Source organism: Misgurnus anguillicaudatus, chromosome 18, assembly GCF_027580225.2.
Source record: "Misgurnus anguillicaudatus chromosome 18, ASM2758022v2, whole genome shotgun sequence".
NCBI classification, from domain to species: domain Eukaryota; kingdom Metazoa; phylum Chordata; class Actinopteri; order Cypriniformes; family Cobitidae; genus Misgurnus; species Misgurnus anguillicaudatus.
Window position 1 is genome coordinate 33,073,853 of NC_073354.2, and position 19,773 is coordinate 33,093,625.

The 19,773-nt window shown below is 35.6% G+C and overlaps 1 protein-coding gene across 4 annotated transcripts in view; it reads left to right on the forward strand.

Annotated features, from left to right (window-relative positions):
- The window catches only part of snx9b (sorting nexin 9b), a 34,455-nt gene extending 14,733 nt beyond the window's left edge, over window positions 1–19,722 (forward strand). Inside the window, exons 5-20 of one of the 4 annotated variants that reach the window (XM_055187120.2) lie at window positions 604–684; window positions 2,052–2,214; window positions 5,718–5,753; window positions 6,068–6,206; window positions 6,985–7,066; window positions 7,355–7,480; window positions 7,563–7,680; window positions 7,768–7,898; window positions 8,085–8,191; window positions 8,266–8,369; window positions 10,891–10,968; window positions 13,066–13,142; window positions 14,274–14,363; window positions 14,471–14,585; window positions 16,236–16,327; window positions 18,829–19,722. In XM_055187120.2, the coding sequence (XP_055043095.2) occupies window positions 604–684; window positions 2,052–2,214; window positions 5,718–5,753; window positions 6,068–6,206; window positions 6,985–7,066; window positions 7,355–7,480; window positions 7,563–7,680; window positions 7,768–7,898; window positions 8,085–8,191; window positions 8,266–8,369; window positions 10,891–10,968; window positions 13,066–13,142; window positions 14,274–14,363; window positions 14,471–14,585; window positions 16,236–16,327; window positions 18,829–18,876 (1,587 nt within the window). In that variant the 3' untranslated portion in view covers window positions 18,877–19,722. The remainder of the gene's footprint in view (window positions 1–603; window positions 685–2,051; window positions 2,215–5,717; window positions 5,754–6,067; window positions 6,207–6,984; window positions 7,067–7,354; window positions 7,481–7,562; window positions 7,681–7,767; window positions 7,899–8,084; window positions 8,192–8,265; window positions 8,370–10,890; window positions 10,969–13,065; window positions 13,143–14,273; window positions 14,364–14,470; window positions 14,586–16,235; window positions 16,328–18,828) is intronic. The other 3 variants (XM_055187121.2, XM_055187122.2, XM_055187123.2) reach the window with 3 other exon arrangements.
- The last annotated feature ends 51 nt before the right edge of the window (window positions 19,723–19,773 follow it).

Below are 19,773 nucleotides of genomic sequence, written 5' to 3' on the forward strand. Positions count from 1 at the left end.
TTTTTTCTACAATGGAAGTGATTGGCTTGATTGATTGGATACAATTTTTTTTCAATATCTTAATTATTTATATAAGTTTGGAATAACTTGAGGTTGAATAATATTTTTTATTTTTGGGTAAACTATTCCTTTAAGAGTTTTTTCTAGAAATGTTTGCATTGCAGCTATGGTCACCATACACTTTCATTGTGTTGAACACAAAATAACTCCTTTTATGTTCAAATAAAAAAGGCAATTAGGCTCTTGAAAGACATAAGGGTTGGTAAATAATTAAAAAATGTTCATGTTGAGTCATGTAGTTTCTGTGTGATGATTCAAGCATTTGTTTGATGTCATGTAAAGTTGACTGTACTGTTGCATGATTATATACGAAGCTCAGCACTTTTTTTATTTCCCGGACAATGACTATTTTAAACCCTCAGGATGTGTACGAACTTAGTCAGAAATGTATTGCAGGTAATAGTTTACAATGACAAGCGCTGTCTAATGTTGAGAAACGGTTCAAGACGAGGTTAACAATAAAAAGTCTTATAGGATTTTGTTGTCAGGGTAACTCTTTCCCTTTCAGACCCCATTTTTATGATGTGCCATATTTCCTTCAAGGTGGATTTAGCTCAGGCGGAAACCCCAGTTACCCCAGTTACACCAGTTACCCCGGTCTTCTCTTCCACCTCTCCTGATGAGGTACCCATAATGCCAAACAGCATGATCATGGATTCATGCATGGGGCCGTTTCCAAACGCCTGTACTGGAGGCCCTCGCCTCCTGTCACTAACATAACCAAAATCAAGACACCCTTTTCTTTACCCTGTGTATTCAGATTCGATTATTCCCGTTAATCACACATCAATCAAAATTATCAGCACTGTTTCTAGATGCTAGATTATCACATCACAAATTTGCCAAATGTCTGACATGAAACACATACATGCAATGATTTTAACTGAATGAGCACATTGCAATTTATTGGATAGCTTTTTGATGTCGTACGATGTCATTTATTTTTTAAATATACTTTTCCCACAGAGCCTTTTCGAGATGCTGACTGTAAATTATTACATATGTTGTATCTATAGTTGCATGCATACTCATAAACAAATGTCAAACATGCAAACTCCTTGCATGATGGTGCATATTTAATGCATGACATCTAGTTTGTGCACAGACACCAAAACACTTTGACTTTCTGATGCATGTCTGTTCGTAAGCTGTGAGTGAAATAATACAACCAAATTTCGACGTGCAAAAATTGGTTGTCATTCGGGTTATAGTTCATCAGAGGTGATGATGGTTCAGATGATGCATGAATGACGTACTGTACTATATGTGTGTTTGTGGGTGGACAGATGGTGGCTTGCGTTCTGTCGCTTATGGCCAGAGATCTGGTGATAAAGGCATTTGTTTGCTTTATGTTATTAATCCCTGTTAGACAGACCTTGAAAAGCGATGACGGGTAAATGTCTCCGACTCAGTCCATTCAACATGCCCGTCTATTCACTTGGGATTTCTATAGAAGTCCTTGAATCAACTGTAAGTCTTAAATAACCTCTTTAAGACCAGAATAATAATAAATAAAGATTATCGAGCTCCTGTCTTCGGATGTGAGTGGGCTGTTTTTTTTCACGGATAGAAAGAGATGCCTTTATGATTGCATACAATGTTTAAGTTGTTTGTGTACACTCAATAGCTTTACATTAATTAAACGTTTACAACAGAATCATGAACTAAAGACTAATACGGTAGAGTTTATACACCCATAAACAACAAGGTCCAAAAGTTTAGGTGTTTTTCTAATGCAATGTAGTTTTCGGTATATTTTGCATGTATTGCGCTTGCATGGACAAGTTATTCTTTTAACACCATAGCATTTTTTTTTTTAAATCATTATAATGTTTATCTTATTTTCTTGTTTAAAATCTATTTTTATGCCTCATGTATAATGTGGGACTTCACTGCAGATCAGTTCATACTGGTTTAGTCCAAACAGACGACCATCAAGGCTGTATTGCAGACACATGTATTTTGTAACACGATGTCATTTTGTTTTTCAGACGAGTAACGGTAATGACCCATGGGCAGTGTTTGACAATAACGCCTCCGGGGGATTTTCAAACAACTGGGCGGCTCAACCAGAGGGCACAGAGACGGGCAAAAACAGCAGTAATGCATGGCAATCTGGGGGACACGGACATCCGCAGGCCTATCAGGGTCCAGGTTACTAATCAGTTTTTTTTATTTTTAGTCTAACCCAATGTGCAAAAGCAGACAATGATGCTTTTTATTAGAGACTGAGGACAGATCAAAAAGATCAGTATCAAAAATCTTGTGATCACGAGTAACCGGAGAAGTAGTAGAAATTCATTTTTCAAAAAGTCAGAAAACATCTATAGTCACATTAAAATAAAAATTATCCTGACTCTTTTATGAAGCCCATCCATTAACAGAAAAAGAAAGTCATACAAATCTGGTGTGATTATATGTGACCCTGACCACAAAACCAGTCATAAGGGTAAATTTTTTTGGAAATTGAAATTTATACAATATCATCTGAATGCTGAATAAATAAGCTATGGTTTGTTAGGATAGCACAATATTTGGCCGAGATGCAACCATTTGCAAATCTGGAATCTGAGGGTGCAAAAAAATCTAAATATTGAGAAAATCTCCTGTAAAGTTGTTCAAATGAAGTACTTACAGTAGCAACGCATATTACTAGAGCACGATCGATAAAGGATTTTGAAGGCCGATACCGATACAAAAAACAATAATTGTCTTGCGTGGATTTTACGTGAACTATTCCTTTAACTAATATTGCTATTTAATTTAAATGTAATACATTTTAGTTTTTGTTTTTAGTTAATAATCTGAACTTTTTTTTAACTTTTGTTTACTTTAAGTTATATTTAGGCCTATATTTTATTTTATTTATTTGACAAACATGTTTTTAATTATTTTCCTTTTAGTTAATGATAATAACCCTTAACTCACTAATTCCCTATCAGCCTTTTTTTATCAAGTTGCCCGCCAGCATTTTTTGTAATTTTCACAAACGTTTCACAACATGCCTTCCAGGAAAATTTTCTTCTATAAATATATAATCATACAAAAAATGAAGTGAAAAGTGGAACAATATATCAAATAAAAGAACAGACCCCCTGCTTTAAGACAAACAGCAAACCAAATGCTTCATCCTATCTTTATTTGTTCTTTTTTTATAACCTCTCAAATATAAGTAGATTTCTTTAAAAATACCAAAAGTTAAGCAAAAAGCTGAAATAATTACATTTTTGTAAAGGACTTTTGTTAGAGATCAGATTCAGAATGATGATCAAAACATACAAAGAGTTTTTTATGTTGTTGAATTAGTTGATGCTTCAGCTTTTTATAAATTGGGTATAAGCGCCACCTAGTGAATAATAGCGGAAAAATAGATTATCATAAAAACTTCTCAGGGAAGCGGCAATGGCAGGGAATCGTTTAGTCTTAATTATGGAGATAACTCGTCAATAGCAGGGAAAGAGTTAAACAAACACCAAAGACTTTTTTAACCTTAAAATAACGTTTCCAAAAAGTTTCAGTCTTTCATCCACTCAAAACAGGGTGAACGGCACTTTCACATTCGCTTTGCAGCCCTCTATCGGCCAAAACCGCACTAAAGAAGTTTCTAACTGTCAGGTCACGGTCCTGTAGTTAAGTGAAAACTACAAAAACTTGCTTTACAGCAGACCTACAATCCAATCAGAGCCAGCTATGCTGCAGTATTTACGACAGTGGTAATGAACAATTACGCTTCTAACCTGTAGGGGGAGCAAAGAGCAAAAACTCTTTAGTGTTGCTTTAAAGAATAAGAATTGAAGAGTTTCGTTGCAAAACGAGATAAATCCATTTTTTAACATTTTTGTCAAAACATGTTTATTATTATGTTATCATGTTATTATTTTATGGTGCTACTTAGCTGTATTTTTTTAAGTTATAAAGGTTTAAATCAAAACAAACCAACTGCAGTTGCATTGAAATTAATTGGAATGCACAATCAAAAAACGAGATTTCTGAACAATTAATAAAAATGGTGGTTATCTCGTTTTGCAATGAAACTCTTAAATTGAAAACAATGAAAGTAAATGTAAATGAAAGTAAATGATTGAGCCTGTCGAATGTGTTTCAAATGCAGAATATTTTTGTAGTGAACTGAACACGAAAGCATGTCGTAATGTTTATATCTTACTGGAAACTCATACTTTCCAGTTCGAGTTTTCATTTCAGAATGTTTTGCAGTCTGGTGTTTGAATAGACGGACACATATAAGTATTTTAGCAGATTTTAGCAGGTTTATTAAAGTGAGTTAGAAGAGAATTGAATACTTGTGTACACTACATTCTGCTTATTATTTTAAATGTAGTATGTGAAAAATCACCTGCAGTATGCAGTGATAAACAGTAGTTTGGTACTTTATTGTACACAATGTTTTATTTTCAAGCCAGACTTAGATATCTTAATGTTAAAGTTATTTGATTACATTTCTTCTGTGAGTAAAACTTGTTCACTTTTGACAGTCTGTTCAAAGATCTTTGTCATACCTCGAAGGAGTCGAGATGGTGGGAGCTGAATGTTGTTGTGAAAGTTATTTTATGACGCGTCATGAAAATGTGTGGGTAATTAAATGTTCCTCTCTCTGAATTTGAGTCATATGATGAACTGAAGTTTGCCAGCATAGATGATGTCATCTTGTCCGAGACGGGAATTCACCTTTTCTACTGTAAAGTTGAAACAGCTGCAGGTCTTCCTCTTTAAAACAGGCAAGGTGAAGTGGGTGGATTGTTGTTTTGGTCCTTGGAAAGTCTGCTGATTTATTCCCATAAGCGTGGCTTTTACGCTGACTGACTCATTTGCACAGTAACCACATCAGAGAAATGAAATATTATTTGATTTTGCAGTCACTGCTCGTATCAGATTAAGAGTTTGAAACGGATGTACTCATCGCACGAGAATGTGTAGAAAAGAGACATTTGTTTAAAGAGTAAATTGAATAATAAAATGCTTTTTCCTACCCCGGCTTAAAGGTGCATTATGCAACTTTTAAAGAAATATAATATACATAGCTATATCTACACACTGTAGCTTTATATACACAGACAATAAAAGTAAATCCATTTAAAGGTTGTCTACTGTAAATAGTATGATGCCATCAAAGTTAGGGCTGTCACGATTATGAAATTTGGCAGTTAATTGTTTAATAAATTGTGATGATGATTAATTGCCTGTTTATTGCTTTGACATTTAATTCTTATAAAAAAAATTCTTTATGAACTAATTTTCACAGATTGTTGTGATTTATTTAAATTAAATCTTTTGCAAGGTTTATCTGGCAGTAAATATTTATACACAACACATTTTTAAAAGTAATCTGATACTGTCTAGTTTATACAGGCGCTGCAGCTCCCCCTTGTGTTTTTTAGAAAGATGTGCAATCATCGCGGTGATCTGAAATCATTGCGATGAGGTCAAACAATTGCGATGAGACAGTTATTTAATCATTGTGACAGCCCTAATCAAAGTTTTATGTAGCTACATTAGTATACTTTGGAACTTTTGGGGGACATTTCGGGAAATTGGAAAACTATATATTTTTTGTTTCCCTTTGGTGATGCTAACTGAAACTGCACGCTTCACGTTAAAAAAATTAATTATTATAACACATCTTTTCTTTTTTTCTGAAGATATTTATCCATACCCATGTCTTATCGACCTCTCAGGTACAAACTACATGTGAGAACTTAAGCGTGGTTTTAATAACTGCATATATGCTGCATGTGCACAACCAGAAACTCACAAGAATGTGTGTAAAGTAGTTTGTGTTGTGGTGTTGTTGTTTTTTGAGAGTTTTACTGTTTATTTAATATGTTTGCATTTGCTTGTCAACATAAAATAATTTTGACAGAATTTGCCGACGATAGTGATATTTTCTAAAGGTTAGCATGCAAGATTGTGAGTGTTTGGTTGACTAACATGGTTCTGCTGCTCGAAGTTCTGCGTTTAATTCAAGCCGTGTGTGTGATTACCATTACAGGTGCAGAAGACGATGAATGGGATGAGGAATGGGATGACGTGAAGTCATCGGGGGGCTACAATGAATCTGAGGCTGGAGAGGGCGGAGGCCTTAACAGGGGCGGAGCTCATGGTACATCTATGAAAATGGCCCTCAACAAGTACGTCAAATGGCTTTATTTTTTACATTTGGTACTGTTATGGGGGAAATGTCTGTTAGTTATATATTTTGTTTAATTATTTTAAAGGTGCAGTGTGTCATTTTTAGAAGGATCTCTTGACAGAAATGCTAAATAATATACAAAACTATATTATCGGGGGTGTATAAAGACCATTTATAATGAACCGTTATGTTTTTATAACCTTAGAATGAGACATTTTTATCAACATACACCAAGGGTCGTTTTGTGCCGCCATGTTTCTACAGAAGCTCTTAACGGACAAACTTTTTAATTAAGTTGTCTCCAACGATGACATGTTTGTCCTGTGTCGGCTACCGTAGCTTCTCTATGTGTTTCGGTGAACAGTGGACTGAAACGTTGGTTGAAATTTGTAACCTCACCACTAGATGCCACTAAAATTTTTCACACTGCACCTTTAAATAAATATTTCAATAATTTAAAAGGACATTTGCATATTTAACTTTATTTATATTTTTTATCCATTTTAAAGTTTTTATCAGTAGTATTTTACATCATTATTATTAGCTACATTTGGTCATTTTTGGTAATGTAATAGTTAAATGACATGCAGATTAAACAAATAAAACATATCTTTTGTTAGTGTTTTATTAAAGTGTTTTTTTTTTTTTTGCATCTTACGATTTAATTGTAAATAATTAATTCAATGTTTTTTTCATTTTAATGTTTTTCAATGTTTAAAGTTTGGGAAACCCTTAGCTAGAGGAACATATTTTTAAGTTGTGTCCTCTCTTTGCAGATTTCCTGGTTTCTCTAAAACAGGTCCTGATTTGTATCTCCTGTCCAAACAGCCCGCCAAAGGAACCAAGTTGCCTGTTTATGTAAGCCACACCTTCACACTATATATTTTCATTTGTCATTTTCTGATAATACCCACTATGTACTTATAATACTTGCATGCTATCTCTCTATTAATGGTTTTAATTGCAGTATTGTTTTATACAGTGTTTAATAATTTTTTAAAGCCAGATGCTTTATCTCAAAGCTTATTCACATTTTATCAGCATGTAGACTCTCTGGGCTTTTAAAATGGTTATGTCCCCATTCAACCAGTTAAGTTACAGGAACATATAACGCTTGTAGCTCATATTCAACATACTATATTTCAGATAGGAGAAGTGGGCCCAGTTTGGTCATATCCAGAGACTCAGTTGGACTGTGTTGTAGCCGACCCCAAAAAGGGCACCAAAATGTACGGCCTGAAAAGCTACATTGAGTACCAAGTCACGCCCACCGTAAGTGCAGGACTGGGTTTGAATACTAAAGAGCTGTTAGTCGTCTCTCCAGCAGCGTTTATATTGTGACATTTTTCCACAGACAACAAACAAGCCTGTCAATCACAGATACAAGCATTTCGATTGGTTATACGAAAGACTTTTGGATAAATTCGGCTCGGCTATACCGATTCCCAGCCTACCTGACAAGCAAGTGACAGGTGAACACTTTAAATTGAGTTTTAGTGATTTGCACAGGAATTAAAAAGTTTGTGGTTGGTTAACATCGACCATTGTTTGCGATCCAGGGCGATTTGAGGAGGAGTTTATAAAAATGCGCATGGAAAGGCTTCAGGGCTGGATGTCAAGAATGTGCCGGCATCCGGTCGTCTCCTCCAGTGAAGTCTTTCAGCTGTTTATCTCCTACAAAGATGAAAAGGTAAAGACTCGTATGTCATTAATTCTCATACTGTATGTTGACCTGACAGCTCATAGGGGTCATATAACAAGTAACGGTTCCTGGTTTTTGTCATGGGCGTCATGTCAAAAAATGCTATCTAGATAGGCAGCTCAGTAGGTTTGGACCACACATCTTATAGTTTTTATGAAATGATGGTCATTTTAGGACTGGAAGACGGGTAAGAGACGAGCCGAGAAAGACGAGACCGTCGGCGTGATGATCTTCTCCACAATCGAGCCCGAGGGAGCACCGGACCTGGACCTGGACAAGGTGTAAGTCCTGCAGTCCACCTCATGATCACTGTGACCCTGATGATGGCCTCATTTGTTTTTCGTGTCATCTTCAGAGAGCAAAAGTGTGAGCAGTTCAGCCGTTTCACCAAGGCGATGGATGACGGGGTGAAAGATCTGCTGAATGTAGGGAACGAACACTGGAAACGCTGTACAGGTCGTAAGTATCAACCCGTACGGTGTGACCAATAACAGCAACTTTCAAGATTACTGTTTTTGCGGTACAGCAAAGATTAGTTAGTTGTCATGGTGTGACTCTTTATGCAAAGTGACTTACTCTACACTTTAAAAGGGACAGTCCCCTGAATAGATCAGACATCAGCAGTTCTTCATTGGTGGGAAATCTCTCTAAACAGGGCTTAAACATTTACATTTATGCATTTGGCAGATGCTTTCACTTAAAGCGACTTAACAGTGCATTCAGTCTATACACTTTATTAATCAGCGTGTCACTATTTGTAGGGATGCACCAAATATTCGGCCCAAAAGGACCAAAAGACTTTCATCACCGAAACAATATGGCCAAAATGTTGTGATGACGCAAACAGAAACCGCGACCTGCATGTGCTTGTCTGCTGTGTGGACGTATTTAACCGCAAAAAGCCGCTATAGTGAGCAGCTTTCTGTACGCACAGACGCATATACGGTTGAATGTGTCCAGTCAGACGTGATCATCACTATGCCCTTCAAAGATCAGAACTCTTGATGTGTAAACTTTAGAGAGAGCTACCCTACTGTGTCTCATACTGTAGTCTTTTAACATAAATTGGCGAATAAAGCACTGAAAAACAATGTAACGCTTTTATGTGTCGCTGTCCGATGAAAACCACGTATGTCCATTTTGCCGATTTTTAGATTTTTCGACGGATTGAATGTCCAGGTTCATTTCCGTATACAGTATGCTTCACATATCTAAATGGCCAATGAAAAGTTGTGAAATCATGTCATCTGATTTTCACATATATCCATTTGGTTTCAAAGCTGTCAATCACGCCGCGTATCTCCTGCCCTGTAATACATTTATAATTAAAATTAAATAAACTAAGCGTATTTAATAAACTACGACGTAGGCTATTTAATAAACTGAGCGTATTCATCTGTCAATATAATTAATGATCGGAAGAAAACGTATCAACCACCGTTACTGTAAAATATGCACGTATGTCCATTTAAACTCAATTTTGGTCAAATGTGGATTATATCATTACACTGGCAAGTATATGGTTACATGTAAAGATGCCGTACCAAGTATGACAACGCTACATTCAACTGCTTTTGAAATATGTTTTTTTCACTTCCTGAAAAGTAACCATTTTGGACATACGTGAGTTTCATCGGGCAGCGACGATATGCTGTGCCATTTGGAATTCACCCTCCGTCTCTGTGTGCGTGCGCATTTAAGTGCACTCAGTAGTGCATACACGGAGAGACGCGTTTCAAAAAGTAAGCGAACATAAAATCTTTGTTATAGACAGGGCACATACAAACAAAATGATCTCCAGAGTATTATTTTTCTAATAAAAACATTTGTTTATATCTTAAGTGTATGTATAGATTAAAGTCAGAAACCAGTCTGTGCTTATTTGTTCTTAAAGAGACCTCAATTAACCTACTTAAGTCTGTGTCATGATGTTAATCAAACAACCCAAGACAAAAAGAAAATCACTTCTGTAGCTCTAAAAAATAATAATTATATTTAATTTATACAATAAAGACAGTATTATGATTCATTTGATTCGTATTTTCAGTACCTAATGCTAATTTCAGACCTTACTTAATGTGCAACTTTGTTCTTTTTTTATAAATGTTTGCAATTTCTTTATTTGTTATTCGATTTTTCCCACCTATTTTTTGCTGATCCGAAAAATAATCAGATACGTGCCTCAAAAACTGTAATGTGATCCGAACCGTGAGTTTTGTGATCCGTCACAACCCTAGTAAAGTTAGTACACAGTGATACCCATAAATGAAATGGTACTAATAATTGGCAGAATCATTTCTTTCGGTGTTTCGGTTTTCGGGCTTGGTTTCCTCTTTTTCAGTTTTCTGTTTCGGCCAAGAATTTTCATTTTGGTGCATCCCAAACTATTTGTATTGCCTGGGAGTCGAACCTGTGACCTTTGGCACTGCTAACGTAATGCTCATTAAACATTATACATTAAACATAAACTTTGCTCCATTGGTCCAAGTCATTGTAAATTTTTTTATTGTGAATGTTTACTGCTAGAAAATACTTTTAAACTGTATTGAAACATAACTTTGTTATAAAGGTTGCATACCAAAATGACAGTCTAAGGGATGGTTTCCCGGACAGGGTTTCGATTAATCCAGGACTAGGCCTGATATTAGGACATTTAGGTAGTTTTTACAACATTACTGGTGTGCATCTTGAGACAAAACAATGGCGCTGATATATGTTAAGATACGTCAGTACAAGGTATTTTTAAATGAAGGCAGTTCAAACATGAACTTTAGTCTGGGACTAGGACAAACCTTGTCTGGGAAACCACCCCTTACTGTTTGCATTTAAATTTAGACCAATCTTCCTTTTATGTAACATAATTTAAACAGTTATGAAATATGAAAAAAAACTTGACTAACTTTTAAGGACAAGTCTTAGACTATGCAACTAGCCATTGGTAGTCTCATTTGGTCTTATCTATTGTGTTTGTCTTTCTCAGCCTTGCCAAAGGAATATCAGCGGATTGGCAAAGCTTTTCAGAATTTGTCGTCCGTGTTCAACAGCAGTGGATATGAAGGTATCTGAAACTATACGCTTCCTCTTACTAAATAAATTAGATTAGGGTAATTATGGTTTCTTCTCTTTTTAGCATCCGGTATAGAACTGAGGAAATGTTAAACATCTTGTTTCTTCTTAGTACTATTTAGCTTATTTTTTATTTTATGCAGTTTATTTATGTCACAATGAAATGGAAGTAGCGATTATCTGATTTTTTCCCACGTTGTGATGTATATCCGAGTGAAATGGCTTTTAAAATGAGAAGAAATGTCGGGTGGGACTTGAATTTCGGCGTTCGAAAGTTGGGTCATGTTGCTATTGGCTAATCGCTGTGATCTTTTCCCAGGCCCCACCCTCCCGTAAATTTCTTGTGTACGGAAGTAAAAAGGGATCATTTCAAGGAGGAGATTTGCATTATGAGATTATGAGAGCATATGAATTTGTTTTTAAATAATGAAGCTCAGATAAGTCATTTGTAAAAAAAAACACAATATTCCAAAAAAAATAAAGTTTTAAATTTCATTGTGACTTTAAAGTTTATTATTTGCAGGAGATTCAGTTGTCTTACTTACAGTAAGTGTACAGTAAAGGCTAGGGAAGAATTAAAAACTAATAGATATCATATTTAGGCTCATGAATATTAATTAACTAGTAAATTACTTTTAAAGCGACCAGCAGGGTCTTCTACTTGATCCAAAACCATTTTCTTCTACTCTTAACATATGTGACTCTGTGAAATCCAGGTTAAAGTCCTAGAGTTAAACATTTGATTTTTACCATTTTGGAATCCATTCAGCTGATCTCCGGGTCTGGCCGTACCACTTTTAGCATAGCACAATCCATTGAATCTAATTAGACCATTAGCGTCGTGCCTACAAAAAATTAACAACGCGTTTCAATATTTTTCTTATTAAAAACTTGATTCTTCTGTAGTTACATTGTGTACTAAGACAGACAGAAAATTAAAAGTTGCGATTTTCTAGGCAGATATGGTTAATAATCAAGGACTTTGCTGTAACATGGCTGCAGGAGGTGCAATGATATTACGCAGCAGCTGAAAGTAGTCCCCTTAGTAACTTTCTATGGTAGAGGACTATTTTCATGCGCTGCATAATATCACTGCATCTTCTGCAGCCATGTTATGGCATGTAACTCCAGAATGAGAGTATAGTTCCTAGCCATATCTGCCTAGAAAATCGCAACTTTTAATTTTCTGTCGGTCTTAGTACACGATATAACTACAGAAGAGTTTAAAAAAGTTTTAAACAGAAAAAATATTAAAACTCTTTGGTTATTTTTGAGCGTGATGCTAATGATCTAATCAAATTCAATGGATTATGCTAAGCTATGCTAAAAGTGTTAGCGCCAGACCCGGAGATCAGCTGAATGGATTCCAAAACTGTAAAAATCAAATGTTTAACTCTAGGGGAGCTGGAAAATGAGCATATTGTCAAAAAAAGTGGAGTGTCCCTTTAAAGGAATAGTCTGCTCATTTTCAATGTTGAAGTGTGTTATTGCCTTAACTAAGAATTGTTGATACATCCCTCTATCATCTGTGTGCGTGCACGTAGCGCTTTTGTAAGCGTATTTAAAAGAGGAACTATATTTTATGGCGTAATAGCACTTTTGGGAGTACTTCGACTCGCCTGAAAAGTCCGCTCCCCTTCTCACTCTCATAATGGGAGAGGGAGGGTGTTACTGCGCCGAGTCTAAGTACTCCCAAAAGTGCTATTTCGCCATAAAATATAGTTCCTCTTTTAAATCCGCTTAGAAAAGCGCTACGTTTTATTTTGTACCACCAAACTTGCTCGTATAACTACTCGTCTTAAATAGGAAAAACGTTGATGTGTTTGGTCACTTCTAACTTTATCTCTAAATGGTACCATTGAATGAATGGGGCTAAGCTAAATGCTATTGAAGCGTCGCAACGCGCTCCAGCACTTACGTGCACGCACACAGATGATAGAGGGATGTATCAACAATTCTTAGTTAAGGTAATAACATATTTTAATATTGAAAATGAGTAGACTATTCCTTTAACACTAAACTATTAGTCTTTGTGTTAAGAGTCTTGATTATTTATTTGTTTTCTCATTATTGTGAATGTTGGTTACAGGTGAAGCCACACTGACTGATGCGCTGACGGCTGCAGGAAAGACCTACGAGGAGATCGCTCAAATGGTAGCAGAGCAGGTACAGAAAACTCTTTTTATAAAACACTAAACTCTTTCAAGAAATATTTCACACGCACATGAAAAAATCACTCAATCGGTATGCTTGACACATTCATCCCTGACTCATATATTATGTACATCAGTTGTTAAGTCTTCACATTTAAGTTTCACTCGACAAAGACCATATCCTTGCTCATGTCACTTGGATAGGAGGATGCTGTTTTCAGTTTCTTCATTATGTTCCTTTAAATCCGTAACTCAACTTCATCAGTCAACTTGCCATGAATAAAAACATGCTTATTATTTGTCCTCCAAGCACCTAAAGCACTTGTGTATCTCTGGCGCCAGGTTGGCCTTAAATATTTTTCAAGTTGATAACACTGCGTGTGTATCTTATTTATAGATATTTTACTTATTGTAGATATGCAACAAAATGTCAAGGTTCTGTTTTTCATGTGTTCCCTAATTTTTTTATAGAGTACAAAATGCTTATAAAGACATCCGATTTGCTTTAGTGTTTTCAGTTTGTACTTAACCTCCTAAGACCCGAGCATTGGTTTGTCTTTTTTTTTCAACTTTCTTCCAGCTATTTTGGGGTTAGCAGGAACCAATAAATATAATAACCAGTTTTTGAAAATATACATACCTAGATACAGGTCATTGAAAGTGCTTGAATCTATTTTATGCAAGAAGGGAACCAGACGCTGCGTCTCCTGCATACTTCCTGGCTCCCGCGTCACCCTGTCTTTGTCGTTAAGACTCACCATTGGTTGAATTTGATATACACATTCAGACGCACTTACCCCTGAAGGCGTCTCCAAAGTGTCACCGCAGTGATGCAGCGCGAGTTCCCTCAAAAGGGAACTGTTACAATATATCTTAAAAGGTAACACGATGTAACCTTGCTCTCACTGGAAGTGTTGCTTGCCCAATCAAATGAAAGACTAAAACTAACTGTACAGTATGAGAAATAAAGTCTAAGTGAATTGATATATAATCTGTGCTTGTTGTTTCTTTTTTACAATTTATGTCACGTGTGTGTGTGTGCGTGAGTGATATAATTGTGTTGTGACTGCTTAAATGAAATGACCCTGGGTGTGTTTGTGTCCTTGGTTGAATCATCTTGTTTTGTCTTTTTCGGTTTCTCTAGCCGAGGAAAGACCTTCACTTCCTCATGGAAACCAACAATGAGTACAAAGGTCTGCTGGGATGCTTCCCTGATACTATAGGAGTTCACAAGGTGACTTGAAAAGAGCCTCTGCTCACCATATTCAATCTGACAACCCCTAATAAACAGAAATGACATACAATGTGCATTATTCTGAGCTCTTGACTTTATTTTAACAGGCTGCTATTGAGAAAGTTAAAGAAGCGGATAAACTAGTGGCCACCAGTAAAATCACCCCGTCAGATAAAGTCACCATGACTAAACGTGTCAGCGTTATGTCTTACGCTCTTCAAGGTACTGAAACACAACACAACACAAACCTCAAGAAGTATTTGTGACCATGTCTCTGAAATCCATTTACGGGATCAGGAGCATTAAAGGAAAAGTTTACCCAAAAATCATCATTTACTCGCCCTCATGTTGTTACAAACCTGTATACATTTATTTTTTCTGATGAGCACAAAACAAGATATTTTGAGGAATGTTTGTAAACAAACTGTTCATGAGCCCCATTCACTTCCTTAGTAGGAGAAAATTGGAAGTGAATGGGGCTGATGAACAGTTTGGTTACAACATTTTTCAAAATATCATCCTCCATGTTTATGAAAACAAAGAAATGTATACAGGTTTGTTACTACATGAGGGTGACTAAATGATGGGTGAACTATCCCTTTAAAGTTTGATTTCAAGTCAATATTAAATATATTAAGGTTATATTTCACTCAATGGTCTTTACATTATATAGGATGATTTTATGTAAAAAAAACAGTAAATTACAAAAATTACTTAAGCTCGGTTTTGATAGACTGGGTCACATTTAGAAACTTGGCTTGAAGTGAATGACATCGCTTTAGATGAAGTGACATCCTAATTGGGTGATTCTCACGAAAACTTGGTTTTAAAAATGTCAAGCATGAAAATGTAAAAATTGCTTAAATTTACTTTTTTTCCCACCAGACATTGAAAAACAAAGTCTGGAGTAAATGGGAACATTAATTTAAAAACTTTTACTTATCATTTAACACTTTTTGTAACATAATTTAAAAAATTTGTCCTAAAAAATCTCATTACCGCAACAGTCAGAAAACATCAACACTGACATATTTTCAAAATTACATGACAAACCTGAAAGAACATAATTTGGAGATTCTGCACATGCATTTAAAATCAAAGTATTATGCTTCTATTAATTAAATTAACACTTAATAAGCATCTGTTGCGGTAATGATAATCAAAATGTCGTGTAAGCATTCTGACAAGACAATATTTCAAATTAACTGTAAAAAAATGATCTTACCTGGTAGCCATCTTGAAGAAACTGGTCTATGTGCTTGGTCACTCAAAATCAAACTTTATTAAAATTCTGTATGTGTGCTTAAACTGTTCTCAAAAAGTGTTGCGGAGGATGAGAACATCAGGCATGGACACATCATTTTCCTAATTTTTCTTCATTATTATTATACATGAATATTCAGTAAATATTTTTTCTGTCATCTAAAGTAGTCTAGCAAAACATCCATTTATTTTTTTTCTTAATATTTTTGTGTTAATTTGATTAAATTACAACATAACGCATGTTCAAACACAGCCGGACACATTGCGGTAATGAGAATTTCAGCAGAAAATGAGATAAAATTTCCAATTATAAATTCTTATGTTGAAATCACACATTGTGCAAGGTAGAACACAGTATTGTGTTAATTCTGATGCTTTTTAATGTTACTATATTACACATTTTAAAGCTAAAATCATTAGTGCCGTGGTGTTTCAATGGTTTCGTGAGAATCACCCAATTATGGCTTAACGTAATGGCGTCTGTTTTATTGTTATGATGTAATGAGTGTTCAGACACTTTTTGGGGTCACTATGATTAAATATATATCATCTGTGTGTATTTGTGAAGTGTACCACAGGATAATTTTTTGACTTTATTCCTCTTTGCAGCGGAGATGAACCACTTCCATAGCAACCGTATCTATGACTACAATCATGTGATGCAGCAGTACTTGGAACAACAAGTGAAATTCTATGAGACGGTAAAACACCTAACTGGCTAGTTTTCCTTTGAAAAGGAATGAACTTCTTGGAGAGGGTTTAGGCATGATCGTAAACTCTCCAAACATTGGATCTTTAAATACATAATTTCTTAAAGGGATAGGTTTTTTTAAGATTTATATTTTGGCCATTTTTGCCTTTATTTAAACAGTGATATAGGAGAGGACAGGAAAGTACAGGGAGGAGAGAGTGGTATGGGATCAGAAAATGACCACGAGCCGGGAATCAAACTCGGGTCACCGAAAGTGCAAAAGCACCACATGTTGGAGCGTTGCCCACTACACCATCAGCTCCAACTCTTAAAGGGATAGTTCACCCCAAAATGAAAACTAGCCCATATTTTACTCACCCTCAAGCATCCAACCATCAGAAACTGGAAGTAATATTTTTTTTTAATGTTGAGTCAGGCGTCCACCTCTCGTAAATACGATTATGGACGTTGTTTATAAAGTTTGAAATATTATGTCGGAGCCAATGGTGTAGTGGACAGTGCTCCGACATATGGTGCAGACGCACTTCCGGCGACCTGAGTTCGAATCCCGCTTCGAGGTCCTTTGCCGTTCCCATAACCCTCTCTCCACCCTGTACTTTCCTGTCATCTCTTAATTACTGTCTATCAAATAAAGGCAGAATAGCCCCAAAAAATTTATAAAAAAAAGTTTGAAATATTATGTTTCCTTACAAAAAAGTATCACTTCACATCAGAAGACGTTTAATGACTGTATAGATTAGTTTTTAATAGATGGATCCACTTTTTTGGAGCTTTTAAAATGGGGCACTATCCAATGCCATTATAAAGCTGAAAAGAGCCAGAAAATTATTTAACTCTTTCGCCGCCATTGACGAGATAACTCGTCAATAAAGAGAAAACGCTTCCCTGCCAGTGACGAGACTTTTCCGGCTTATCCACCAGGTGGCGCACTTCCGCAACTTATACAACCCGAAAGTATGAAAGAGAAAGAACTCCGTGTATGTTTAAAAGATCGCTCTGCATCTGATCTCTAAAAAGAGATCTCAAAAGTCCTTCACAAAAATGGAATTATCTCAGCTTTTTGCTCAACATTGGGTGTTTTTGAAGAAACCTACCCATATTTGAGAGGTGATAAAAATAGTACAAATAAATAATAAATTAATAATAAAAAAACAACATTTTCTGGTAGGCATTACCCCCAATAGAATCTGGACCTTCATTTGATAGACCCGCCCCCACACATACGCAACCCAGGCAACCGTGTCATTTAGTAGACACGCACCTTACTGCTGATTGGCTACAAGTGTGTTTTGGTACTCGGCCGACTCCTTTTCCAAAGTGTTTTTCAAAAATCATGCACCACGCCTATAAAATATAGGCTTATTTTTATTTTTGGGTGAACTATTCCTGTAAAGGTGGTGTGTTAAAATTTTTGGGCATCTAGTTGTGAGATTGCAAATTGCAACCAACAGCTCACCCCTTTATTTCAAAACGCATATGGTAGCTTCCACAGGACAAAAATCGTTGTCTGAGACCATGTACGTACAAAACACGCTCTGTAGAGCAGTTTGTCCATTTAGGGCTACTGTAGAAACATCACGGCGACTTCCATGTAAGGGGACCCGCGGTAGTATGTAGATAATTAGATTATACTGGTAATAGTTATGTATATTATATTGCATTTCTATCAAGAGATCCTTCTAAAAGTTACACAATGCACTTTTAAGCATTGATAGATCACCGTTTCAAACTTATTCATTTTCAAGTTATGTAATTAATTACATGTACAGTAGTGATGAGCAATTGTAGTGCATGAAGTAAATTAACACTTTTTTGGGACTTTAGCTTATTCACTGTATCCCCCAGAGTTAGATAAGTCCATACATACCTTTTTCATCTCCGTGCGTGCCATAACTGTTGTCTGACACACCCACCGCTAGCCTAGCTTAGCACAAAGACTGAAAGTAAATGGCTCCAGCTAGCATAAAACACTTCTCTGCCAATGTTGAGTTTTTATGGCAATCCATTTTTCCGCTATTATCCACTAGATGGCGCTTTTACCCAACTTCTAAAACACTGACACATCCACTGATCTAAAAACAGTAAAAACTGTGTATGTTTTGATCATCGCTCTGAATCTGATCTCTAACAAAAGTCCTTTATAAAAATGCAATTTTCTTAGCTTTTTGCTCAACATTTTGTATTTTTGAAAAAATCTACCCATATTCGATAGGTGATAAAAAGAGAACAAATAAAAATAAGATAAAACATTTTTGTTTGAAAGCAGAGGGTCTGTTCTTTCATTTGATATATTGTATATTTATATATTTAAAGAAGACGATTTTCTGGAAGGCATTAAACTTTGTGAAAATTATTTAAAAAAGCCACTGCTGGCTGGCAACTTTAAAAAAAAAATGCTGGCGTGGAAAGAGTTAAAAAATGTTAACTTTAAATAAAAAATGTGTTTAAAGTTGATCTATAAAAATGATTTTCTTTGTGCTTTTTTCACAGATCGCAGAGAAACTGCGGCACGCACACAGTCAGTTCACTATGATGTAAGGATGTTGGTTGAGCTTCTGAAAACTGCCTCACTTTTCAGTTATTTTCTTCAGTTTCTCTTATTATATTTCTGTCGCCTCTTTTCTCTGTGTTATTTGTGTCTCATTGTCAGTGCCATTAAAAGATCTCATCAATCTCAGGCCAAAGATAGAGTTTAGTGCAAAGTGTTTTTAAAATAAGCAGCTATAGATTTTCTCTAAAACTAAATCAGATGTGGGTGAAGGCTTAATTCTTGTAATAATCTAATATCGATTTATGAATTCATCACTTTTTTTTCCAATAGTCAGTTTTGTGTCTCTTTTTCGGTGTTAGACAGTATGAACCATTGTAATTTACTTTTAACAGATGGCCTTAATATACATGCCTGTTCGTTTTCTAGCATTTAACCTCTGAGGCCAAGCCTACATTCACTGTGCCTTTTTTTGTACGTTGTATGCAAGAAAAACATGCTTTTTATCCACCGCACTTTACTACGCCGCATCATTTGCATTATTCTGTTTGTAGTTTGTAATGGCCAGAACAACATGAAGATAGTTTTCAATGATAGGTTTTGGAGATACAGGAGGGCTGGTCCTTTTTCTCATTACAAATTATATTCAGACAATAAGCACTGTTATTTCTCTCGCTTCAAAAAGCCAAATTACGGAGCTCAGCATGTAAAAATAAAATGTATCCTTTCACCTCAATTATCACAAATTTATTATCCTGTAAGATTGAATTTATACTCAGATGCATGTTCTCCAGTTGTTCGTATATTTTTATGTATAGCAGTGTTTGCAAGACTTTTGCACACAGAATGATATAAATATAAGATTGTGAATTAATAAATCCAGATTTGTATTCAAATGTGTGTTTTTTTCAGAGTGAAACTAAAGGGGTGTAAATATGAAGGAACTG